Source organism: Pristis pectinata, chromosome 25, assembly GCF_009764475.1.
Source record: "Pristis pectinata isolate sPriPec2 chromosome 25, sPriPec2.1.pri, whole genome shotgun sequence".
Lineage (NCBI taxonomy): Eukaryota > Metazoa > Chordata > Chondrichthyes > Rhinopristiformes > Pristidae > Pristis > Pristis pectinata.
In genome coordinates, this window is record NC_067429.1 from 31031350 (window position 1) to 31058661 (window position 27312).

The 27312-nt window shown below is 46.1% G+C and overlaps 1 protein-coding gene across 1 annotated transcript in view; it reads left to right on the forward strand.

Annotated features, from left to right (window-relative positions):
* Positions 1 to 10309: 10309 nt before the first annotated feature.
* dcaf7 (ddb1 and cul4 associated factor 7) overlaps positions 10310 to 27312 on the forward strand; it is a 39471-nt gene continuing 22468 nt past the window's right edge. Inside the window, exons 1-2 of the mRNA XM_052038916.1 lie at positions 10310 to 10710; positions 21211 to 21322. Of these exons, the coding sequence (XP_051894876.1) occupies positions 10414 to 10710; positions 21211 to 21322 (409 nt within the window). The 5' untranslated portion in view covers positions 10310 to 10413. The remainder of the gene's footprint in view (positions 10711 to 21210; positions 21323 to 27312) is intronic.

Here is a 27312-nt window from a genome sequence, read left to right on the forward strand (position 1 = left end):
ATGGCTATGCTAAAGGTCAGAGAGTTGTGGTAATTATCTCCAAACTGCTTGCCCACCAAGAGGTCGGTCACCTGACCAGGTTCATTGCCTAGTACTAGGTCCAGTATGGCCTCTCCTCTAGTCAGCCTGTCCACAAACTGTGTCAGAAGTCCTTCCTGGACACATCTAACAAATTCTGCCCCATCTAAACTTTTTGCACTAAGGAGGTGCCAATCAATATTAAGGAAGTTGAAGTCACCCATGATAATAACCCTGTTATTTTTGCACCTTTCTAAAATCTGCCTCCTGATCTGCTCCTCAGTGTCCAGATGGCTACTGGGGGGTCTGTAGAATACTCCCAATAGAGTGATCGCTTCCTTCCTGTTTCTGACTTCCACCCACACTGACTCAGTAGACGATCCCTCCACGATGTCCTCCCTTTCTGCAGCTGTGACACTATCCCTGATTAGCAATGCCACTCCCCCCCCCCTTTTACCTCCCTCCCCTGTCCCTTTTGAAACATTTAAACCCTGGAACATCAAGCAGCCATTCCTGCCCTTGTGACAGCTAATGGCCACAACATCCTAATTCCATGTACTGATCCGTGCTCTCATTTCATTACCTTTATTCCAAATATTTCTCAAAGTAAACACATTTCAACCCATCCAACTGCCTGCGTTTATGCCCGACCCACTGCCTATCCTTCCTCACAGTCTCTGCACATTGCATCCACCTTTACACCAACTGCTCCATTATCTGACCGAACACTCTGGTTCCCATGCCCCTGTCAACACTCCCGAACAGCTCTGGCAAACCTGCCTGCAAGGACATTGGTCCCTCTCGAGTTCAGGTGTAACCCGTCCCTTCTGTACAGGTCGTACCTTCCCCAGAAGAGATCTCAGTGATCCACAAATCTGAAAGCCTGCCCCTGCACCAACTCCTCAGCCACACATGCGTCTGCCAAATCTTCCTAGTCTTACCCTCACTGGCGCGTGACACAGGCAGCAATCCAGAGATTACTACCCTTGAAGTCCTGCTTTTTAGCTTCCTTCCTAACTCCCTATATTCCTTCTTCAGGACCTCATCCCTTTTCCCATCTGCGTCACTGGTACCAATGTGTACCACGACCTCTGGCTGCTCACTCAAAGGCCCTGTTCCTGTGCTGTACTGTTTTATGTTCCAGTGTGCAAGGATTAGACAGGTTAAATTTTAAAGTGCATCCAGGAACCTTTCGAGCCAGAGTGTGGATAGTCCTACTAAAGAAGGGGCAGTCCAGGACCTAACCTTAGGGAGTGAAGCTGGGCACGTACCTGAAGTGTCTGGGACAGTGACCATAATGCTTTGTTTCAAAGTGGTTATAGAAAGAGATAATGGTGGTCTGGAAATTAAGGTCCTGAATTGGATGATTTCAATATCATAGGATAGGACTTGGCAAAAGTAGACTCGGTGCAGCCAGGTTGGTGAATCTGTATCTACCAATTGGGAGTTTTTGTGAAAGTGAAACGGTGAGAGTTCAGGGCCAACATGTTCCGAAAGGGTGAACGATAAGGAGGGAAAGTCCAAGGAACCCTGACGTCAAGAGATATCACAAGGCAGGCACAGTAGTGTAGCAGTTAACACAAGACTATTACAGCGCCAGCGACCCGGGTTCAATTCCGGCCATTGTCTGTAAGGAGTTTGTACGTTCTCCCCGTGTCTGCGTGGGTTTCCTCCAGGTGCTCCGGTTTCCTCCCACATTCCAAAGACGTACGGGTTAGGAAGTTGTAGGCGTGCTATGTTGGCGCCAGAAGCGTGGCGACACTTGTGTTCTGCCCCCAGAACACTCTACGCAAAAAGATGCATTTCACTGTGTGTTTCAATGTACATGTGATTAATAAAGAAATCTTATCTTGATTAAAAAAAAGGAAGTACAACGTGGATCACTGAAAACAGCCAAAACCCTTCAGGAGTGTGGAATGTGTTGGGGGTATTTTAAAAAGCAATTAGTAGGGCATAGTAGGGACACAATGTAACACTGGCAGACAAGATGACAGAAAATCCCTAAGCATTTTATGTATATTAAGAGAAAAACCGTAACTAGAGAAAGAACAGGGCCCACTGGGGCCAAAAGAGGTGATCTGTGCATGGAGCCACAGGATGTGGGTGCCATCTTAAATGAATACTTCTCATCTGTATCCATTACAAAAGACATTACAGTTGGAAAATTCAGGGATGGGGACAGGGATATTCTAGAGCATGTTAACCTTAAAAAGGATGTATTAAATGCCTTAGTGGACACAAAGGTGGATAAATCCCCTGAGCCTGATGGAGGACAAGGAAGGAGATTGCTGGGGCCCTGACAGATTTTCAAGTTCTGTCTGGCCACAGGTGAGCTGCCTGCTGACTGGAGGGCAGAAATTGTGGCACCTTTGTTGGAGAAGTGCAGCAGGAATAAACCTGGTAATTACAGGCCAGTGAGTCTACAGTGGGGAAGTTGTTGGAAAAAGTTCTCAGTGACATAATTAATCTACACTTGGAAAGGCAGGGTTTGATTGGGGAATGTTGTGAGAGATCCTAACTAACTAATTAGATTGTTTCTTCTTCAAAAAAATACATTGAAGAAGGCAATGGAGTGATGTAGTCTACATGGACCAGGAAGACCTTCAATAAGGTTCCACATGAAGGTTGGTCCGAAAGGTTAGAGCCCATGGGATCCAAAGCAAGTTGACAAATTGGATCCAAAGTTGGTTTGGTACTAGGAGACGGACAGTAATGGTGGAGAGTTGCTTTTATGATTGAGAGCCACAGCGATCAGTGCTGGGATCTTTACTGTTTCTCGTATATGTTGATGGTTTGGATGTGAATGTAGAAGGTACGTATAGCATGCAAATTGGTGGTGTTGTTGATAATGAGCAGGGTAGATTTAGGCTACAGAACGACAATGATCAGCTGGTAACTTAGGCAGAGCAACAGCAGATGGAATTTAATCCTGACAAGTGTGAAGTGATGCATTTTGGGCAGTCTAATAAGGCTCAAGCACACACATCGAATCAAAGGGCATTGGGAGCATTGAGGAACAGAGGGGGCCTTGGTGTACCGTCAAGCACCCATTGACCCCAATCCCATTTTAGTCTCATCATATTCCCATCAAGTACCCTGAGATTCTACCACTCACCTACACACGAGGGGAATTTACAGCAGCCAATTAACCTGTACATGAACACTACCTAATTCTTCCTTCTTTGCACTATATTTATTTTGTAATTCATAGTACTTTTATGCCTTTGCACTGCACTGCTGCCGCAAAACAAACAAACATCATATAAGGCGGTGATAATAAACCTGATTCTGATACCAACCCACAAATCTCAGGGATGTGGAAGGAAACTGAAGCATCAGGAGAAACCCACCACCACAGGGAGAACATGCAAACTCCACACAGACAGCACCAGAGTTCGGGACTGAACCCTAGTCACTCAAGCCGTGAGGCAAAAACTCAATAACTTTATATTAAAACAAATGTTGAAAACATTCAGCAGGTCAGGCAGCATCTGTGGATAGAGAAATAGAGACAATGTTTCAGGAAAGTGATCAGGACCAGATCTGGTGAAGGGTCTTGACCAGAAATGTCCATTCTGTTTCTCCCACCACAGATGCTACCTGACCTGTTGGGTTTTTCCAGCATTTTCTGTCTCTTTGTCAGTTCCCTAATAACTTTGAACTAACACCCACTCAGCCCTAATTTCTCATCCTACCCAGGCCCTGAAAATAACCTGGCGAGGCAGTCCCACACAACGCGATCTGCCTGTCAGCACGCCCCTGCGTGCCCTTTCACCACACAGAAGACTTTCCTGAACGGGCTGCTCCTGCACACTCTCCACTTCCTTGCCCTCGTCCGCCACCCGGACACACCGTGGGGGCCCATTCTGGGAGCAAAGGAGGTCCCCAGTGGAATTCTCTCTACGTGGGAGTCCTCCCCCTTTGCACTGGGGACCTGAGATGGAAAATGCTGCACAGGGCTGTGCTGTGCAACGATTTTAAGTTAGTTCATGGACTCCCGAGCAACCTGCCATTTCTGCAGCCGAGAGGAGTCCGTGTTCCACCTATATATGCATGAGCGGTTGCATCCTCTGATTGATTATTTGAAGGGGCTGCTCCTCAAGTTCTGGTCGCACCAGCCCCACTCTCCTGATCCTTGGGCACCTAGTACAGAGGGCAGTGAGTCAGCGGGGGGGCCTCCTCATCGGTCTGGTCATTGCCCTGGCCAGGATGGCCATTCACACGGGTCCAGGAAGTGGGCCATTGCGGGATCCACCTGAGCTGACCACCTGCCAGTCTTCCGAAGTAACATCCATGGCCGACTGTCCATGGAGATGAGCACGAGGTGTCCACTGGCTCTCTGGAGCTCTCCAGGGATTGGCGGGCACTGCAGGGGCTGGAGTCTATCCTGGACAGCGAGGATTGATTTTAATTTTAAAATGTTGTGTATTGTAAATAAAGTTATTGTTTTTAAAAAAAGTCTGTAGGGGCTCAATGAGAAAGGGCCACAGTTTGGTGCCATTACACAAAGTAGTTGAAATTTGTGTTAAAACTTTAAAATTATAAATGAATGACAAACGATGTGCTAATGTGAAGTAATGGGAATAACATAACACATCATCAACATTCCCCCCTCCTCTCTCCCCGCACCAATCCCAACCTCACCATCAAACCCGCAGACAAGGGCGGTGCTGTTTAGTCTGGTAACTGACCTCGACCTTGCCGAGAGTGACACCTCCTCTTACTTACCCCTGAACCAGGACCCACTGAGCAGCATCAGGCCACCACCTCCCACACCATCACCGACCTCATCACCTCCAGAGATCTCCTCTCTACATCCCCAACCCCGTGCAGCCCATTTCTAGTTCCTACCCAAGATCCAGAAACCTCACTGCCCCGGTAGGCCCATTGTTTCTGCCTGCTCCTGCCCCACTGAACTCATGTCCTCGGATCTCAACTCCATTTTGTCCCCCTTGGTCCAGTCCCTTCCCACCCACGTCCGTGACACTTCGCATGCTCTCCGTCACTTCAATATTTGTCAGTTCCCCGGCCCTAACCGCCTCATTTTCCCCATGGACGTCCACTCCCTGTGCACTTCCATCCCCCATCAGGGCGGCCTCAGGCCTCTCCGCTTCTTTCTTGATAGCAGACCAAACCAGTTCCCCTCCTCCACCACCCTCCTCCGTCTGGCAGAACTGGGACTCACCCTCAATAACTTCTCCTTCAGCTCCTCCCACTTTCTCCGGACCAGAGGTGTAGCCGTGGGCACTCACATGGGCCCCAGCCATGCCTGCCTTTTAGTTGGCTACATGGAACAGTCCATGTTCCAAACCTACACGGGTAACGCCCCCCAACTCTTTCTCCGCTACATCGACGACTGCATTGGGGCTGCTTCCTGCACCCATGCCAGTGAATTTGCCTCCACCACCCTATCAGGCAACGTATTCCAGGCATCCACCACTCTCTGAGTAAAAAATGTACCCCTCACGTCTCCTCTGAACCTACCCCCTCTCACCTTAAATGCATGCCCTCTGGTATTGGATCACTCAACAATGGGAAATAGATATTGTTTGTCCACCCTATCCATGCCCCTCATCATTTAATACACTTCCAACAGATCACCCCTCAGCCTCTGCTGCTCCAGAGAAAAGAGCTCAAGTTTGTCCAGCCTCTCCTGATAGCAAATGTTCTCTAATCCAGGCAGCACCTGACTGATGAAGGCCAGCGTGTTAAATGCCTTTTTTTACCACCCTGTCTACCTGTGACGTTGCTTTCAGTGAATTATGCACTTGTACTCCTAGGTCCCTCTGTTCCATTACACTCCCTCGTGCCCTACCATTCATAGTATAAGTCCCAGCTGGTTTGACTTTACAAAATGAATCACCTCACACTTATCTGTGTTGAAATCCATTTGCCACTCCTCGGCCCACTTCCTGAACTGATCAAGATCCCCCTGTGATCTACGATAACCTTCTTCAACATCAACAACACCTCCTAATTTTGTGTCATCCACAAACTTACTGATCAAACCTTGTGCATTCACATCCAAATCATTTACATAACTAACAAATAACAAGGGTCCCAACACCGACCCCTGCGGCACACCACTACTCACCGGCCTCCATTCTGAGAAACAGCCTTCAACCTCCACCTTGGCTTGGCTTATTTTTCATGTGCTTATTTTCCTGCTCCTTTTAAAGATTTGTGTAAGAACCCATAAGTTTTTTTGCACCTCAATCCTGTTTAGATTTTTATTTTGCAAGAAATTTGTGACATTTATCCTTAAAAAATTATATCTCACATTCACGTTAAATTAATTTAAAAATCACACGGCCCTTTTACAAATTTACTAATACTTCCTTGTGTAACTGTTTTCTCATCTCCTAATTCTTCTGAATTGCACGAATGCCTCTGTCCAGACCAGGAGTTTGAGTGAGATTAGATAATTCAATATTTCAACCCTATTTTAAAGAATACTGCATTATATCATTTCAAGCCTCAAATTCTGATGTCATGACCATCTGATCTGTCCCAACTGCAAAATTTGTCTTTTCTAAACTCAATCTGTTTCCCATACAATGCTAGAAATTAATGACATTCTTCTATTTTGTCCAAAAGTTGACCATTTAATTTACTCTCACCTCTCATCACCCAATCCCTGGTCTTTGAGGCGACTGTTTTTCACGTGCTCATCTTAAAAGTGATGCGGATTTCTGCTTCCGTCATTCCTTCCAGCAGTGAATTCAAGTCCCTTAAATAAGGTGAAAAAAATTCTGACTGTCTCTCTAATCTATCTCCCAATTTAACTTGTCTGTCCTGACGAAGGGCCTCAACCTGAAAGTTAACCGTTTATTTCCCTCCATGGATGCTGCCTGACCTATTGCGTTTTGTGTGTGTTGCTCCAGGTTCAGCATCTTCTTGTGTCTAATTTAAGTCTCTGTCTCTTATATATCCCCCTCTCCCATGAGAAAAAGGTTCCCATGTCACCATTCTCAGTACACAACATGCTATTCCATTTGCTTACATGATTTATAAGCTATCAGTATTACATTACTTTTTCCTTCAAATACATTCCCTGAGCGGTAAGTCCAAGAGATTTTCACAGAGGTACCAGCCCTCCACGTACAGTGGCAGGACAACATTAAACTGGGACCTTGTGCCGCATCGCACTTTGATGTTTGTCTAGGTCCGCAACCCCAGGACCAACCCATAGAGCAGCTGCTCCAGATGAACCTTGACGATGACCACTACGCCCCTTTCCAGACCTCTTCAGCAGTTGTGCATTCCACAAGGAAATGGATGATTGGTTTCATCCACACAGCAGCCACCCAAGCTCCGGCTGTGTGTAACCTGATGAGGAGGCCCCTTCTCACCACCAGCCAAGCAAGGTCTAGATACTTGTTCAAGTTATTTTTTCCCCCCAAAATATACTTTGTACATAAGTATAATTTGAACATGGTATTGGTTTTATTCACTGTACCATGCATATCATTACATATGCTTATAATATCTACAATGTCAACTTACCATTAACTTTTCAGTCTCAAACGTTCTGATGGTGATAAGTTTGGGAGGTTGTTACGCAGGGTCTAGCTCCTCAGTGTCCAGCAGTGGGAAGCCCGATACTGTGACCTTCCCCCGCAGAGCCTTTGAAGAGGCTGCATCAAGCTTCAGCTCACCCTCAGAAAGTATTCCTGTAGCCTGGAACACGCCAGTCGGCAGGATTCAGCTGCAGACATCTCCTTGCATGAAGAGCAACAAGCCTGGGGCAGATCAAAGTGCGTGCCTTTCACCGAGCTAATGATCTTTCAGCAGCAGTCGATGTTTGCCTCAGTGCGAGACACTGGGAACAACCTACAGGGCATGGAGTACAGTATCATGTGGCGGCTCGTAACGCACCTCGACAAAGACCACTTAATCCCTTTCCAGACCTTCTTTGCAAACACATTTTTTACTTCAAAAATAAACTTTACTCATAAAAATATATTGCAAGAAATACAAAAACAGTGCATTGCTTTCTTTACATTCACGGTGTCGTTCAGTCTATACATTTATGGTGGCATCAAGTCAATATATTCAATGCACAAAGCACCAATGCCACTCATGTGGCCTCTTTGGACAATACACACTTCCAAGTGTTGGAGAGGCTGTTACTCAAGACCCATTTCCTCAGTGTCTAGTGATAGCAGGACCTTTGACTTCAGTCTTTCCCCATAAAGCCTTTGCACTGACTGCATCAAGCTTTAGTGCATCCCTTAGCCCGTACTCCTGCAGCCTGGAATGTGCCAGTCAGGAGCATTCCCTTACAATATCTCATTGTACTGGAGGACAAACAAGTTTCGGGCAGACCAAAGTGAATTTTTCACCGATCTGATGATCTTCCAGTAGCTGGTGATGTCTACCTCAGTATGCGTCCCTGGGAACAGCTTCTAGATCAGAGAGCCCTCTGTTCCGCAGCTGCTCAGAATGAACCTCAGCAAGGACCCTTGCATCCTTTTCAGACCTTCTTGGCAAAATGCACAGCCCACAAGGAGGTGGGTGACCATCTCATCCCCATCACAGCTGCCTCAAGGGCAACGTGTGTAATGGGTGAGATGCCAACTCTGAAGGAATGATCTGACAGGGAGGGCCCTCTCACTGCCAGCCAAGTGAGATCCTTCTGTCTGTTGGCAAGTTCTGGCAATGAGGCATTCTGCCAAATGGTTTTGACAGTCTGCTGGGAAACCATCCCACAGGATCCATCAGGTCATTCTCCAGCAAGGCCTGCAGGACATTGCGGCTGACCACTGCCTAATGGACTTGTGGTCAAAGATGTTTTTCCTGGAAGAACTTTTCCCACAAAGGGCAGGTAGTGCGACAATGTCCAACTGAATGGAACATTGCTCAGCAATGAGGCCAGGCCCATCCTTCACAACACAAGGGGCAAGCGGAACCTCAGCACGCAGTAACACTTGGGGGGGGGGGGGTGCTGTGTGTGTGTGTGTGTGTGTGTGTGTGTGTGTGTGTGTGTGTGTACACTTCAGCTTGATGCAGCTGCACAAAAAGGTGGCCGTCAGGCTGATAGAGATGTTGGGCTCAATTTTCTCCGTGGTCTGGGAACCTGAGCACAACAGCCCGTCAGACAAAGAACCATAGAAAACTACAGCACAGGAAACAGGCCATTTGGCCCTTCTAGTCTGTGCCGAAACATTATTCTGCTGGTCCCATTTACCTGCCCCCAGCCCATACCTCTCCAGACCGCTCTCGTCCATGTATCTATCCAATTTACTCTTAAAAGTTAAGAGCGAGCCCGCATTTACCACATCAGATGGCAGCCCGTTCCACACTCCCACTGCTCTTTGAGTGAAGAAGTTCCCCCTAATGTTCCCCCTAAACCTTTCCCCCTTCACCCTAAAGCCATGTCCTCTCGTACTTATCTCTCCTAATCTAGGTGGAGAGACCCTACTCGCATTAACTCTGTCTATGCCCCTCACCATTTTGTAAACCATGTTCCATCTTGAATCCCCATGTCTCAGGTGACCGACAAGGCAGAGGAGCAGGGCATGGGCCACACCCGCACCACGTACAGCAACGCCACGAGCGCCTGATGACCAGGTTTGTGCCAGTTGTCAGGAGGGAGCACCAGTCCCACACTCCCAGCTTTCCTTTAGCCATGCCCGCCTGCTCCAGCCAATGTTGACCAGGCAGGAACCAGCCAGAGGGAGAAAGGCCACCATAGGTGTGATAATTCCACCTGTCCTTATATATTTATCATGGGGGTCACTCAGAGGGCAGGGAGGTGAGCTATGGAGGTGATTGGTTCTGATCCTTGTCAATGAAAGTGATCCTGCCAATAAAATGCCCATCTATCAGGGTGTTGAAAATGATTGGCGATCTCCGACCAATCAAATCCGAAGCGCCAACAGGAGACCCGCCCCATCGACGGCTTTCACTCAACGGTTGCCTCCCCCCCCCATTTTTGGCACCTAATTGGTCAACCTCATTGTCCGTCAACATGTTCTCCGGAATAACGAATCAAATGTAAGCTATTGACAGGATTCCCGCACGCCATTGGTTACAATGGTTATCAATCACTTAACGAACCACCCCCAACAGCCTTTTCAAATATGATTGGCGATCTTACCTGTCAGTCAGCTCGACCCTCAAACCAGACGTTAATCGCACGTAACGTGCGAACGGTGATCCCGGCCACCAAATCCCTGCATCCCATTGGTTCTCTCTGCCGTCTATCTTGGGAACCATCGGTCCGCCCACCGATCCGCGGCGGCGATTGGCTGCGACGACTGTCAGTCAGCGGCCGGCTTCCGTTGCGAGTTTGAGCGGTTTATTGTTGTGAGCGGCGGCGGGCTGACGGTGACGGCCGGGCCGGGGCTGGCGGGTTGGAGCCGAGGCGCAGAGCAGGCCTCCCGTCCCAAGATGAGCATGCACGGCAAGAGGAAGGAGATCTACAAGTACGAGGCGCCGTGGACGGTGTACGCCATGAACTGGAGCGTGCGGCCCGACAAGCGGTTCCGCCTGGCGCTCGGCTCCTTCGTGGAGGAGTACAACAACAAGGTGCAGATCGTGGGGCTGGACGAGGAGAGCTCCGAGTTCATCTCCCGCAACACCTTCGACCACCCCTACCCCACCACCAAGATCATGTGGATCCCCGACACCAAGGGCGTCTACCCCGACCTGCTCGCCACCTCCGGGGACTACCTGCGCGTCTGGAGGGTGAGGACAGGCCGAGGCCCCGGGCCTAGGTGGGAGGGGGTAGGCAGGGGGAGAAGGGCCGAAGCCCCCGTGTTGGGGAGGGAGGGGGGGAGAGTAGGGGGGTGGGGAGGGGAGTCTGTGGGGGGGGGGGAGGGGGGGTTTAGGGGAAATTGGGAAGTCGGCCTGTAGGGATTAAGGTAGATCTTTATCTACCAGTCACATGCACATCGAAACACACAGTGAAATGAGTGCTGGGAGGGGGTAGGCAGCGGGAGAAGGGCCGAAGCCCCCGTGTTGTGGAGGGAGGGAGGGAGGGGGGGAGAGTAGGGGGGTGGGGAGGGGAGAGAGTCTGTGGGGGGGGGGAGGGGGGGGTTTAGGGGAAATTGGGAAGTCGGCCTGTAGGGCTTAAGGTAGATCTTTATCTACCAGTCACATGCACATCGAAACACACAGTGAAATGAGTGCTGGGAGGGGGTAGGCAGCGGGAGAAGGGCCGAAGCCCCCGTGTTGTGGAGGGAGGGAGGGAGGGGGGGAGAGTAGGGGGGTGGGGAGGGGAGAGAGTCTGTGGGGGGGGGGAGGGGGGGTTTAGGGGAAATTGGGAAGTCGGCCTGTAGGGCTTAAGGTAGATCTTTATCTACCAGTCACATGTACATCGAAACACACAGTGAAATGAGTGCTGGGAGGGGGTAGGCAGCGGGAGAAGGGCCGAAGCCCCCGTGTTGTGGAGGGAGGGGGGGAGAGTAGGGTGGTGGGGAGGGGAGAGAGTCCGTGGGTGGGGTGGTGGTGGTGGTGGTGGTGGGGGGGGGGGGGTTTAGGGGAAATAGGGAAGTGGTCCTGTAAGGATTAAGATAGATCTTTATCTACCAGTCACACGTACATCGAAACACACAGTGAAATGAGTGGGTTTGAGGGAAAGTGGAGTGAGTTTGTGGGGGTTAGGGGTGGAGGGGGTGAGTCCGTGGAGGGGTTGGGTTCAGGAAGAAGGAAGGAGAGGGGAGCCGGCAGCTGTGGGGAAGGGGGGGGGGGGGAGAGTGACCGTACAACTCCAGATGGGGTCTGACCTGTATTCAAGTCATGCAGTGAAGGCCGACATACCATTTGCATTCCCAACTATGTTGTGCCTGATCTTAGTTGCTGGTGTACCAGTGCATCCGTGTGTCATTTCACCTTCCCTTTCCCCAATCCATCACCATTCTGATAATTTTTCTTTATTTTTAGAACGAAAGTGGATAATTTCACATTTACTCAAGTTATTATTGCATTTGCCACTTGTCTAAATCACATTGGGGTCTCTGCATCCTGCTCACATTTTGCACTTCCTTCTAAAACCCCTCCCCCCCCCCCCCCCAATTTGTCATCTGCAAACTTGGAGATGTTACATTTAGTTACCTTGATCGAGTCACTAATATACATACAGTCAAAGCACGGATTCTTGCTGTAAACCACTTGTCCCTGCCTACCACCTGGAGAAAGAACAGCCTATTCCCACTCTGTTTTCTCTGTCAGCTAATTCTCGCTCCATGCCAGTACATTACCCCCAATTATGCATCTAACTTCTAACCTCTTGTCAAAAGCTGTCTGACAGTCTCCAAATGCATCAGACCCATTGCATATCTCTTATTCTACTAGTTACATCCTCAAAAGATTTATTAAGTGTGATTTTCTTTTCATACACCCACAGTAACTTTGTCTAATTCCATTATTCCTGTTATCACATCTTTTATTGTAGGTTCTAGCACTTTTTCCCATTACTAACATTAATCTTACTAGTCTGTAATTACCTGTTTTTCCCTTTGTTTTTGGTCACTACCAAAGCATCCACAGAGTTAGATCTTGGGATTGGTGGGTGGGAAGGGATCTATAGGGGGGAGTGAGAGCAGAAGAGGAAGGTTCCCCCCACCCCAATGGAGGGAAGCAGTGGCATTAGAGGGGAGGGACGAGACCCCTGGGAGTGAGCTGGGTTAGAGAGGAATGAGAAAGATGCTGACAAGAGGGAGGATGAAGGGGTGAAACTTGGGGGGGGAGATATCACAGTAAACTGAGCCTTGAAAAGGGAGAGGTGTAAGTTGAGAGGTTTGGAGCAATCTAAAGTGCTTAATTGGAGGAGGACAAACCCAAGTGGATCCAGTCGGTAAAAGGAAGCCAAATATTGTCATGTGAAACTAACTGAATAATAGTTGACCTTTAAAGAAATGTTTTGTGTAGGTTTGGTAAATTCCTGTTAAGAAGAATTGTAGGGAAACCAAGGCAAGAGCTCCCACTATCAAAAGGATCAGAGAATATGATGAAACAAAAACGTGGGCGTTTGACACATTTCAGGTGAATAATGCAGATGTGGGCAAGGCAGGGAGACGACAAGTCAGGTGGTTAAAAAGAGAGTATGAGACAGGAGAAGCCTTTCATTTGGAAGTAAGTCTTGGCAGGTAAAGAAAAATCTGGTAGTGAGATGAAGGATGGGCCCAATAAGATAAAGAATCTTTCCATAGAAGCAGAAGATAATGCAAGAAATATTTTTACCAAGGGAAAAAAAATTACCAATATCTCATTAGAACCAGAGGTAATTGAGGTACTGGTTGAGGTCCAAATGGATGAGTAGGAAGCTGGCTGTGTTTAAAATCCAAGAGGGGTGCATCCTCGGTTGCAGAAGGAAGAAAGGTGGAGATCTCAGAAAAACCAGTGGAAGCCCTTTTTTGAAAAGGTGTGTAAGGACATGGCCAGGCAACTTCCAACTGGTTAATTTAACATTTGTGGTGGTGGAGATTTTGGAAACATAACTGGAAAAATTTTAATTGGCGCTTGCAGAAGCTTGAGTCAGAGACCCACAGGGATTTGTTGAAAGCCAATAAAATTTTACTGACCTGATTTGAATTTTTTCCATGTGAAAACAGAAGAATTTGTGTGTGGATTTTCAGAAGGCAAGTGACATGGTTCCATTTAATATGCTGATTAGTAGGGATAGAGTGCAGGAGTAGGGAAGTTACGTTGAAACAGCCAGACCACTTCTGGAGGACTCTGTCCAATCCTGCTCCCTACACCATGTCCTGTAGTCTTGTCTTGATTATTAATGTTAATAATATGGAGAGGGTGAGGAAATGATTTACAAAACTGGTTTTGGCAATAAGTGATTTCACCTACAAGGGTAAACTAGAGAAACTGGAACAAAGAAGGTTCACAGTGAGTTTGATGAAGTGAGCGATATAATGACAGCATTAGCTAGGGTATATGGAGAGAAGTTGTTCCCATTGTCAGGTAGTTCATGGTCCAGGGGGCATGGATTGAAAGTGATGGGCAGAAGACCTGATGGATGTGAGGGAAATGTTTTTAATGCAGCAGTGGAGAACTGGAGTTCACTGTTGGTGTAGAATCAATCAAAGGGCAAGTGGAAAGGCACGGAGAAGAAAGTTCATGTGGCTACACGGAGAGAGATGCTAACAGGATTGATTGGTCTGTGAGAGCCATCAGAGGATTGATGGACTGAATGTCCTCTGTGCAGTTCCCCAGTCTTCCCTCCCCACATCTTCAAAATAGCCATCTGATTACATAAAGAAGGTGTTTAATCACAAGGTCCTCAGTACAGAGTAGTTTTCTCCTTCCTTTTAGTGTCATACATCATGGAACCAGACCTGTCCGCCAGCCAAGTCCTCACCTGCCATCATGCACCCATTTACACAAATCTACACTATAATCAAGAACCTATCAACCTCTGCTTTAAATGTACCAAATGACTTGGCCTCCACAGCTGTCTGTGGCAATGCATTCCACAGATTCACCACCCTCTGGCTAAAGAAATTCCTCCCATCTCTGTTCTAAAGGAATGTCCTTCCACTCTGAGGCTGTGCCCTCTGGTCCTGGACTCTCCCACTAGTGGAAACATCCTCTCCACGTCCACTCTATCCAGGTCTTTCAATATCCAGTAGGTTTCAATGAGATCCCACCTCATCCTTCTAAACTCCAGCAAGTACAGGCCCAGAGCCGTCAAACGCTCCTCATACATTAACCCTTTCACCCCTGGGATCATTCTCGTAAACCTGGACCCTCTCCAATGCCAGCGCCTCCTTCCTTAGATGTGGGGCCCACAATTGTTCACAATACTCCAAATGTGGTCTGACCAACTCCTTATAAAGCCTCTACATTACAACCTTGCTTTTATGTTGCCTCAGATCTTTGCAAAGGCCTGTATTGGCCCAAGCATTAACCAAAGAATGGGAGAAATAGGAGCAGGAGTGGGCCTTTCAGCCTGTCAGGCCTGCTTGACTGTTTGATAAGATCTTGGCTGATCTTCCACTTAAGCCCTATTTTTCTTCCATATCCTATGATTCCTGTAACAGTCAGATATCTATAGGTTTCTGTTTTGAGCCTCAACCACCCTTCTTGGGAAGAAAATTCAAAATATGCACTGGACTTAGAACTGCTAACCAGCACCAATCAAACCTGTAACATTTTAGTCTTTGCAATTTTGTATAGGGCTTTGCTTAGCATTTACTGAGTTAAACATCAGAGTATAAATTTGGTTTCTACATGTATTGGTGACAGATGTTTAATTGTAGCTCATTCTTAACATCTTGAGATATTACAATCACTGTTTTGAGTATAGATGCACTGAGCGCTAGTTTACATGTGGCTAAGGAATGAATTATAGTTAATGATGTATATTTGCAGGTGTAATGGATGGAGTGGCTAAAGTTACATAAAGGGCAGTAGAAGAAAGTGTTACATAATTAAATTCAGAGTATTATACTTGGAAATTTGGTGAATCTAGGGTTTTAGTTCAGTGAGGGGGCAAAGGTGTTGCTCTGCTTTCTGCTTAATGAGCTAACTATGCATGACCTCCCAGACCAGCGGAAAGCACATTTTATACCATGAAGGACCTGCAGGACTGCTCCCGAGTTCTGGACAACCACAATTGCAGGGAGTGCCCTCAGCTGAAGAAGCTTGAGCAACAGTTGATGTCAGTGTGGTCTGTGAGGCTGAGTGTTTGGATAGCATATTTCATGAGGTGGTCACCCAAGAGAGTACAGGCAGAGAGAGACCAGGAGTTTGACCAAGTTGTTCAGGAGACCACCAAGGGCTCTCTAACCAGTATTCAGTTCTGAATCCTGAAGGGGCTTGGCCAGAGCTAGCACCCCAGCACCAGGGGTGGCTCAGCTGTACAGGAAGGAGAAAGATCAAGAAGCAACTCCAGAGATGGAGGAGCGGATGGGTGTTTCTGTGATGGTAGATACAGGATGGTTCCAGGATGGTCTGTTGCTTCTGGTGCAGGGTGAGGGATAGTGCTGAGTGGCTGCAGGATGTTCTGGAGGGAGGGTGGCTAGAGGTCTAGGTCCATAGCAACACCAACAACAAAGGGATGATATCCTGCATGCAGAGTTTAGGAGTTAAGAAGGAGATTAAGCAGCAGCAGCTGGAAGGGAGTAATCTCCGGATTACCCCTGGTGCCACGTGTCAGTGAGTACAGAAATAGGACAGTGCAGGTGATTGTGTGGCTGGAGAGATGATGATGGAGATGCTCAGGGAGCAGGAGCTTTAGATTCCTGGGCCATTCAGAGTGGTTCTGGGAAAATGGGGAAAAGTGGCGGCACGGTAGCGTAGCAGTTAGCGCGACGCTATTACAGCGCCAGCGATCAGGGTTCGATTCCCGTCGCTGTCTGTAAGGAGTTTGTACGTTCTCCTGTGTCTGCGTGGGTTTCCTCCGGATGCTCCAGTTTCCTCCCACATTACAAAGATGTACGGGTCGGTTAATTTGGGTTTAAAATGGGTGGCGTGGACTCGTTGGGCTGGAAGGGCCTGTTACCACGCTGTAAATAAAACTTAAAACTTAAACTACAGTCCCAGAGGTGGGGGTTGGGGCACCACAACAGGGCTGGGGCTAGTGTCATTGTGGGCAGGTTTGCTGGTGTTAGAAAGGGAAAAGCAGAGCTGGAAATGGAGGTCAAAGTTATTGGGAGTGGAACTGGAGCAGAGGAAGGATGGAACACAGGCAAAAAGGGGAAGCTGACTGTGCTTAATGATGTACACAAGTGCAAGTACAGTGAAACTCCGATAATCTGGCACCCTTGGGACTTCTGGTGCTGATGTGGCAGATTTTCCAGACTATTGGATCTTAATCTTGTCGATACCCCAACAATCTTTAATTTCACCTTTTTAAAAATCTGTTGCGTAGTAGTATAATAATTTCCAGCGAATCCAATATGTTTAAAGCAGGTGCAGCAAATGGCCCAGTAGTCTTTAAAAGTAGTGCAGGAAGTGGGATCCCGGTGAGAATAAATGAAGCACAGAAGTGGGATCCTGTCTGAAAGCAAAGGCAGATATTTCCAAAAAAGGTACAAGGTAGGCAAACGTGTTTTCACAGAAAAGGGTGGAACTGTCAAAGTGCACCAAGGGTAAGATGAAACGAAAAGGAAAGCTAATGACAGGCACTTAATACAATGAAGTCTAGAAGAGTATATACAAGGTGAAGGAGTAAAATTAAAAGGCAAAATAGGAAAGCAAAGAGCGGTTTTGAAAAAGATATATTGACAAGTCAAATCAAAGATAATTCAAAGATGTTTTATAATTACACAAGAAAAAATTATTAGATACCAAAAAAAAGTAACCAGTATGTCAAGGCACAGGATCTGTTAAGACTCTTAATCGTTATTCTTAAGACTTTCTTCACGTGCTGATGATGTCTGTTGCATTTATGGGGAAGTATATGAAATTCTGGATGGAGGAAACATAGTAAAAGAAGTATTACATCTGTCATCTTTAAAAATGTATAAAATACCAGGCCTGCAAGGCTCTTTATTATATTGCTGAGGCTCTGATTGCACATTTTCAACTTGCTTAGGCTGCAACAGTGGTGGTGCCAGAGTATTGGAAGACTGCAAATGAGCTACTGTTTAAATAAGGAAGAAGGGATAAACCAAGTAATTACAGACCATTTAATTTACTTTAGTTATGGTCAAATTATTGGAATCCATTTTAAAGAACACTATAATCCTTCATTTGAACGACGGAAGTTGGTCAAGGACGGTCAGCAAGGATTTGTTAAGAGACGTTTGTAAGTGACTAACTTAATTGAATTTAAGGGGATGAAAAGGATGTTTGATGGAGGCAGTCTGTTTGTTGCAATCTACATGGATCTTAGCTAGGCTTTTAACAAGGTGCTGCAAGGCAGTTTGCTTTTAAGTAGTTGCCCATAGGAGAATGGTAAATTGGGTCCTGAATTGGCTCAGTAGCAGAAAGTAAAGAAAGAAAGCAGAAAGAAAGGCATTGGCTAGTAGGGTTAAGAAAAATGCCAAGGCCTTTTTCACGTACGTGAAGGGTAGGAGGACGGCTAGGGTAAAGGTAGGTCCAATTAAAGACAAAGGTGGGAGAATGTGCCTGGAGGCGGCGGAAGTGGGGGAAGTTCTCAATGAGTACTTCTCTTCGGTATTCACCAAGGAGAGGGGTCTTGATGATGTGGAAGGGAGTGCTGGTAAGGGTAACGTTCACAAGGTTGTAGATATCAAGAGAGAGGATGTGTTGAAGTTGTTAAATAATGTCAAGACAGATAAATCTCCGGGGCCTGACGGGATTTTCCCCAGGCTGCTTTGAGAGGCGAGGGAAGAGATTGTGGAACCGCTGGTAAGGATCTTTGAGTCCTCGTTGTCCTCGGGGATGGTGCCGGAGGATTAGAGGGTGGCGAATGTTGTTCCCTTGTTCAAAAAAGGTAGTAGGGATAGTCCAGGGAATTACAGACCGGTGAGCCTTATGTCTGTGGTGGGTAAGCTGTTAGAAAGGATTCTAAGGGATAGGATCTGTGAACACCTAGAGAATCATGGACAGATTAGGGACAGCCAGCATGGCTTTGTGAAGGGAAGATCTTGCCTCACAAGCCTGATAAGAGTTCTTTTGAGGAGGTGACGAGGAAGATTGATGAGGGTAGTGCGGTGGATGTGGTCTATATGGATTTTAGTAAGGCGTTTGATAAGGTTCCTCATGGTAGGCTTCTTCAGAAGGTCAGAGGCCAAGGGATCCAGGGAAGCTTGGCTGTGTGGATTAGGAATTGGCTTGCCTGTAGAAAGCAGAGGGTTGTGGTGGAAGGAGTGCCCTCGGATTAGAGGGCAGTGACTAGTGGTGTCCCGCAGGGATCGGTTCTGGGACCTATACTTTTTGTGATATTTATAGATGACTTAGATGAAGGGGTGGAAGGCTGGGTTAGTAAGTTTGCGGACGACACTAAGATCGGCGGTGTTGTGGATAGTGTGGAGGGCTGTCGGAACTTACAGAGGGATATTGATAGGATGCAGAGCTGGGCTGACAAGTGGCAGATGGAGTTCAATCCAGAGAAGTGTGAGGTGGTACACTTTGGAAGGACAAACTTCAGGGCAGAGTACAGGGTAAATGGCAAGGTACTTGGCAGTGTGGAGGAGCAGAGGAATCTGGGGGTTCATATTCACAGTTCACTGAAAGTTGCCTCACAGGTGGATAGAGCAGTTAAGAAGGCCAATGGGATGTTAGCTTTCATAAGTCGTGGGATTGAGTTTAAGAGCCACGTTGGAGAGGGTGCAGAGGAGATTTACCAGGATGCTGCCTGGATTAGAGCGTATGGAATATGAGCAAAGGTTTAAGGTGCTAGGGCTTTATTCACTGGAAAGGAGGAGGATGAGAGGAGACATGATAGAGATATATAAAATATTGAGAGGAATAGATAGAGTAGACAGCCAGCGCCTCCTTCCCAGGGCACCAGTGCTCAAGATGAGAGGGCATGGCTTTAAGGTTATGGGTGGGAGGTTCAGGGGGAGGTTTTTCACCCAGAGAGTGGTTGGTGCATGGAATGCACTGCCTGGGGTGGTGGTGGAGGCAGATACATTGGACAGGTTCAAGAGTTTGTTGGATAGGCATATGGAAGAATGTGAGATAGAGGGATATGCGGGAGGAAAGGGTTAGATAGTGTGAGGGTGGTTTGATGGACGGCACAACATGGTAGGCCGAAGGGCCTGTTTTGTGCTGTATGGTTCTATGGTTTAAAAGGTAATGGCTGGCAGGTGTTTTTAAGATTAGAGGCTGTTTATTATGTTGTTCATTGGGGCTCAGTACTTGGTGCAATGTACGTTTGTGGCCTAAACCTAAATAGGGGACAGGTAAATTGGATTATTATTGTCACATGTACCTAGGCACAGTGGAAAAACTTGTCTTGCATACCATTCATACAGATCAATTCATTTCTACAGTACAATGAGGTAGTACAAGGTAAAACAATAACAGAATGCAGAATAAAGTGTTACAGTTACAGAGAAAGTGTAGTGCAGGTTGACAAAAAGGCGCAAGGCCAAAACAAGGTAGATTGTGAGGTCAAGGTTCTCATCATACTAGAAAACTATTCAGTAGTCTTATAACAGTGGGATAGAAGTTGTGCTTGAGCCTGGTGGTACGTGCTTTCAGGCTTTTGTATCTTCTGCCCAATGGTAGGGGGGAAGAAGTGTGAGTGTGCAGGTTTGCAGATGATACAAAATTTGGCAGAGAGGTAAAGAGTTTTCAACTGCAGAAAAAATATAGGTGGCATGGTCATTTGGGGCAGAAGAATGGCAAATGGTATTTAATCCAGAGAAGATGGATAGTGTGGAGGGACAGAAGGATTATACCATGACTGGTCCCTGGAGGTAGCAGGCCAGGTCAATAAGATGGTTAAAAAAGCAGGTGGGATGATTTACTTTATTAGTCGAGTTGCAGATTATGAGTGTAGGGATACCATTTGGACTAAAGCTTGAGCACTGCATATAGTTCTGATAGTTGCATCACAGGAAGGATGTAATTGCTTTCAATGCAGAGATTTATGAAGGTGGCCAGGACTGAAAGTTATAGTTCTTTTGCAGGGCAGGATAATCTGGGTTTTCTTTGTTGCAGAGAAGGCTGAGGGGAGACTAAACTGAGTATAAAATTGAACAGCCTCGATAAAATGGAAAGGACCTCATTCCCAAGGTGAATTAAAACCACCAGGCACAAATTTAAATTGATAGAAAGATTAGATGGCAGGTGAGGAATTTTCTCTTGTCCAGAGGGCTGAGATTTGGAGGTCACTGCCTGAAAGGGTGATGGAGGCAGAAATCATCATCATATTGACAATACTTGGATGTGTACTACAGGAGCCATAACCTGCTGGGCCAGCAACATAGGAGAAATGTGGGGTGAGGCTGGGTAGCTCTTTTTGATCAGCACAAGTATAATGGGCCAATTGGCCTCGAATGTTGTAAAGTTACTATGATTTGATTCTATCATAGAGGTGTGTAAATGGCTTTGGCTCTTGAGTTGCTGGGTTTTTTTTGTATCTATTTACTCATGCCCAAGTGCATGGATTTCGTGTGTCAGTGTTGGGTATGCGATTTCCCCAAGTAGCCTGCGGATTCACCTGAAGTATACTAATTCTGTCACAGATTCAGAAGGAGCCTTGGGATTGTGGGTGATTTAGGAGCTAGACTCAGCAGGAACTTGGGGGCTTTTCAAGACTGGGAAGAATTGTGCAAGTAATGAAAATGTGCAAATATTTTCTTAACATTCCAGGTGAGCGATACTGAAACCCGGCTAGAATGCTTACTAAACAATAACAAGAACTCTGACTTCTGTGCTCCCCTGACTTCATTTGACTGGAACGAAGTGGATCCAAATCTCTTGGGTAAGGAAGAGCTGCAGGCTGTGCACTGCCTCTTGGCTAATTACACACCTTCTGCAAACTCTGGTGATGGGTGGCTCATAATTTTGTGCAATTAGGTCCATAAATGTTAGTCTCCTTCCATAGATTTTAGGTAACCTTTGTAATGATGCCAGGTAGTCTTACAGAGCAGATGGATTGATTGCCCAGGAGAGGTCTGTGGCTCTGAGTGAACAGAACCCTCTTGATTTGTTTGCTGGTTTATTGCACAACTCTTTTGCAACCTTAAACAGATGGTAAGACCTGAATTTGAGACAGCATACAATTGAAAAGGATGTACCATGATTTGGGTTTATTGAAACTTCACTATTTAAAATATAGGAACACTTTATGCTCATCAGAGTGAGAGGAGTTTAACCCTGACCAAGTCTGAATACAACATACAGGAAAGAGATGAGGGGAGGGGGTGTGGAACCAGAAAGTATGATGGGAATAGTTTATTTCATGCATTTTTCAATCTGTGACCTCTCTTGGATCGAACTGCTGAAGGCTCCCTTTCCTCTTTTTTTTGTTGGTTAAGTTCTTAAACAAATATTGATTTAATGGTATTATTGCTATTTTGTTTAATCCAAAGGGTAACAAGTTGGTAGTTAAAGAATAAAAAAAAGTTGTTTAAAATTTTAAAACCTGTTTTTAAAAAAAATTGGTACATCAGACATTACTTAGGTCTGTCGTTGGAAATTAAGTTCTGTTCACCAGTACCGGGGCTTCACCACCACCAACACTGGCGTTCAACACCATCCCCTCAGTACTAATCAACAAGCTTCAAAACCTGGACCTCTGTACCTCCCTCTGCAACTGGACCCTCTATTTCCTTATCGGGAGACCACAGTCAGGGAGGATCTCCTTCTCGCTGACAATCAACAAAGGCACACCTCAAGGATGTGTGCTTAGTCCACTGCTGTACTCTTTACGCTCGTGACTGTATGACAAGGCACAGCACAAACGCCATCTATAAATTCGCGATGACACCATTGTTTTTGGCAGAATCTCAGATGGCGATAAGGAGGCGTACAGCAGTGAGATAGATCTGGTTGAGTGGTGTCGCAATAAGCTGGCACTCAACGTCAGCAAGACCAAGGAATTGATTGTGGACTTCAGGAAGTAGAAGTTGGGAGAAACCACACCAGTCTTCATTGAGGGGTCAGCGGTGGAAAGGGTGAGCAGCCTCAAGTTCCTAGGGATCAACATTTCAGAGGATCTATTCTGGGCGCAACGCATTGATGCAATCACAAAGAAGGCACGTCAGAGGCTCTACTTTGAGAAGTTTGAAGAGATTTGGTATGTCACCAAAGACTCTTGCAAGTTTCTACAGATGTAGAGTGGGAAACATTCTGACTGGTTGCATCACCGCCTGGTATGGAGGCTGAAATGTCCAGGACCGAAAGAGGCTGCAGAGAGTTGTAGACTCAGCCAGCTCCATCACGAGCACAACCCTCCCCACCATCGAGGACATCCGCACAAGGTGGTGTCTCAAGAAGGCGGCATCCATCATTAAGGACCCTCACCACCCATGACATGCCCTCTTGACATTACTACCATTGAGGAGGAGGCACAGGAGCCTGAAGACCTATACTCAGCGTTTCAGGAACAGCTGCTTCTCCTATGCCATCAGATTTCTGAACGGTCCGTGAACACTACCTTGTTATTCCTCTTTTGCACTATTTATTTTTGTAACTTACAGTAATTTTTGTCTTTGTTTTGCACTGTACCGCTGCCACAAAACAATAGATTTCACAACATATGTCAGTGATAATAAACCTGATACTGATTCTGTTGATTCTTGTGGTTTGTAGTCTGTGCTTGCTTCCCAAGTGCAAGATGGTAGATGACCCTTTTCCATTTGTAGATTGGTAGGCGCTCTGTTACCACCTACTGAATGGTAGGGAGCTGTTCAGAATTGTATCTGTAATTGCTTGCTGCCATTGATGTAAGCTGTGGTGAGAGTGGCCTTGTAATGATTAGAGGGGTTGCAGCAACAGTTAAATATTCATTTGCTGGTTGGAATTTTTCAAACCTCAATGTTTGAAGGCACTCCTTTGATGTGTGTGAAGCTGATGTTTGGCATATCAGTAATCCATGTGCATTAGTCAGGATCAACTTTGATGTTTCGATCTTTTGCTATGTAGTGGAAAAATCTACAAGGGTTTGGATTGCTGAAGGTGTCTTCTGTTAATTTTACGTGAGTGCAAGCTTGTCTTCCCATGTAGTTTTTCACCATTGAATTTCAAAGTGTTGGTCAGAGAAGACTGGTAACCTGTGAAGTGAGTTGTGGGTACTGAGAATCCATTTACAGGAAGGAGCACCTTGTTTTCAGGCACTTAAAGAACTAAGTGGGCAGGTGAGTTTTCTAAAACATCTGGAGTGTGCTGTCTGAAGGGATGTTGGAAGCAAATTCAATAACTTAGATATTAAGGAAATTGGATACATACAGGGCCATGGGGATAGATAGGGATTAGTTGGATAGCTCTTTCAAAGATTACACACGTGTAATGACCAAGTGGACTGAATAAAGTGTTTTCTCAGTCAGTCTTGTGAAAGGCAAGTGATATAGTATGTTGTGTTCTGTAACTCCGACAGTGCCTATTTGGAGTGGTTAAATGGCCTTTTTTGGATGAAGGAGGGCTTGTGTGCTGTTCACTAAAGATATTATTCTGCTGCTGCATTGTCTCAATGGAAAGCCAAGAACAAAAAAAATGTTTTGAGGTGCATGTGGCTTAACGTTCAAACAACTTAAAGTAAAACATCCTCTGGCACTTCACAGGAAAGGTAAAGAAAATTTGACACCAAGCCAAATAATTTGCTTTGGTCACATGAGCCAAAGGTTAGTCAAATATGTCAAAAAAAATAACTGCATTTGAGATGTTTATTGGTGTTGCTGAAAATATTCCAAGTATATTTGAAACCCTTAGTTGTCTATTAACATGCAATTGCTGGAGTTTGACATTTGAATTATAGGATACTGCAGCTGTTCTGCGCATTGAGATTCTCTTTTTTCAATTAACTAAATGTTTGTTTATGGATTTTAATTCAAGAATTTTGTAGTGAGAATTTTAAATTGCATCTTTTTTTTTCAAAGGCCCTTATTTATCTGAAATTTGTGCTCACTTGTCTACATCTTAGCAACTATTGAGAACAGTTGTATCCTCACTAGACTTGAAAACTTGGTCACTGCCAAACCATCTCGGCTGCAGTGTAGCAGGCATGTTCATTCTAGTGCAATTTTCCACATCGGGCAGATTGAAAGGCTAGTGCTGTACCACTGTAGTCAGTGACACAACAGCAGCGCTGCATAATTTAAATGACAGCAGAGAGAATACACAAAATATGAAAGGTAATTGGACCATCAAATGTTACTTGCATTGGTTTGTTTTTGCATTTGTTATATCTTGGAGGTGTAACCCACTGGGTTAAGTATTGCTTTACCTTCCTAAATAAACATGTAGAGCATCCAGTAAGCTGCAGCTTTGAATTAACTTTTGAATATCATGGAGCACAGAATTATTCTTTAAGCTTTATTACATGGAGCTGCTCTGTTACAGCACTGTCTTGCCAGTTCTGAATGGGTTTTACAGCAAACTTTGCCTGCTTAGGCTGTCCCTTTAGGTCAAGGCTGATTTGTTTCCACTCCAGTTCTGAGGTGACTGATATCTACGTGGGAGCCATAGATGGGGAAGGAGGTGTTTTATAGAACAGAAGGGGTGGTATAAGATATCTTTATTAGTCACATGTACATCAAAACACAGTGAAATGCATCTTCTGCATCGAGTGTTCTGGGGGCAGCCTGCAAGTGTTGCCACACTTCTGGCGCCAACATAACATGCCCATAACTTCCTAACCTGTATGTCTTTGGAATGTGAGAGGAATGGAGACACGGGGAGAACTTACAAACTTCTTACAGACAGTGGCTAGAATTGAACCCAGGTCACTGGGGCTGTAATAGCGTTATGCTAACTGCTACACTACCGTGCCTGCCCACTTTCCTTTGTTTTTGCTGTGCTTCTCTATGTTCTAGGCAAAGAAATGAAGAGTTTTGTGTGTTTCCTGAATGCTACTCATTAGTTGCAGACCAGGGATTCCCACAAATTGGTGAGGATGTTGCATGTTTTGTTTTGAGTCTTTGAGAACATGCTTGAATTCCTTATTTCCATGTTGTCTCTTGCTATGATGGAGCTCCGTAGAATGCCTGTTTCAGGAATCTGGTGTTAACATGTGAGCAATGTGGCCCATGCACTGGAGTTGGCTGAGTTTTATTAGATGTGGATGCTAGAATCTGGAACAACAAACACAATGCTGGAGGAACTCAGCAGGTCAGGCAGCATCTATGGTGAGAAATAAACAATTGATGTTTTGGGTTGAGACCCTTCATCAGGACTGGAAAGGAAGAGGGCAGAAGCCAGAATAAGAAGGTTGGGGGAGGAGCACAGGCTGGTGGATGACAGGTGAATCCAGGTTGGTGGGGTGGGGTGGAGAGGAAGGTGAGTGAGCGGGGGAACGGGGATGAAAGGGAGTGATGTAGGAAGCTGAGAGGTGATGGGTAGAAGAGGCAAAGAGCTAAAGGAGGAGGAATCTGTTAGGAGAGGGCAGTAGACCATGGAAAAAGGGATGGTGAATAGATGGGTAGGTCATGAGGGCAGGGGAGGGGAAAGAAATGGGGTGAGGGGGCCACAGGAATAAGGGAAGACAAGGTGGGGGGGAAGAGGGGAGGGGTTACTGGAAGTTAAAGACATTGATGTTGAGGTTGTCAGGTTGGAGACTACAGAGGTGGAACATGAGGTGTTGTTCCTCCAACCTGTCAGTATGGAAGTGGGATGTGAAATTGAAGTGGCTGGCCACTGAGAGATCCTTGCCTTTGTGGCTGGTGTTTTATTTTTGTGGTGGAGTTTTATTAGAGCCATGATTTTGGGTATGTTGGCCAATGAGAAGATGCTGATGTTGGTTTGCTTAAACTGGCAAAGGATTTGGAGGATTTTGTGAGATGCCATTGGTGCCACATCTCTCGTGCTTTGAGTTGCTTGCTGTAGGTTGTCAGTGTTTTCAAGGTGTAGAGGAGACTGGGATAATTGGGATAGATCATGAGCATGGATTTGGCATTTTGATCTTTGAATGCTGTTTCCCTTAGTTGGCTGAAGTTTGTGCTGGCATACTGATGGTATGGTGAATTATATTATCAAGGTCTGTCTTTGCTCAGAGGTGGTACTTAAGATGTAGAAAGTGATCCATGTTTTCCAGAGTATCTTAGTGAACATTTAATATAAGGAGGCAGCATTGTGCAGCAGAAGCAGATTGTAGCAGTTGGTGCAACACTATTACAGCACCAGCGACCCGGGTTCAATTCTGGCCGCTGTCTGTAAGGAGTTGTATGTTCTCCCTGTGTCTGCGTGGGTTTCCTCCGGGTGCCCCGGTTTCCTTCCACATTCCAAAGACGTATGGGTTAGGAAGTTGTGGGCATGCTATGTTGACACCAGAAGCGTGGCGACACTTCTGGGCTGCCCCCAGAACACTCTATGCAAAAAGATGCATTTCACTATTTCAATGTACATGTGACTAATAAAGAAATGTTATCTTAAAGGACCTTTGAATTTTTGTATATAAGGCCCTTTCTTGAGCGCTTTGGTGAACTATCTGATGCTGACTTGGAGTTCAGTCTCTGAACATTGTCTGTCTACTGCAGCTCAGTGACTGAGGTTGAAGTAACCTTGGTTCTGGAGTGGAGGTGTAGGAGATAGCGATTAGTTCATTCCTTTGGGGATTTTGTGGTGTAGGGTGCAACATTACATTGAGAAAAATTGTAAAGATGGTTGGAATGGAGGCAGGGAATTGTTTGATTAGTCTACACTGGGATTGGGTCAGAGGTGGACCTGTTGGTTAAAAATCGTGGCTTGCATGTTAGCAAGTAGCAGACAGAATGGAGATGAACTTCTGATGGGAGCCCAATTTGAGAAGGATTCTCT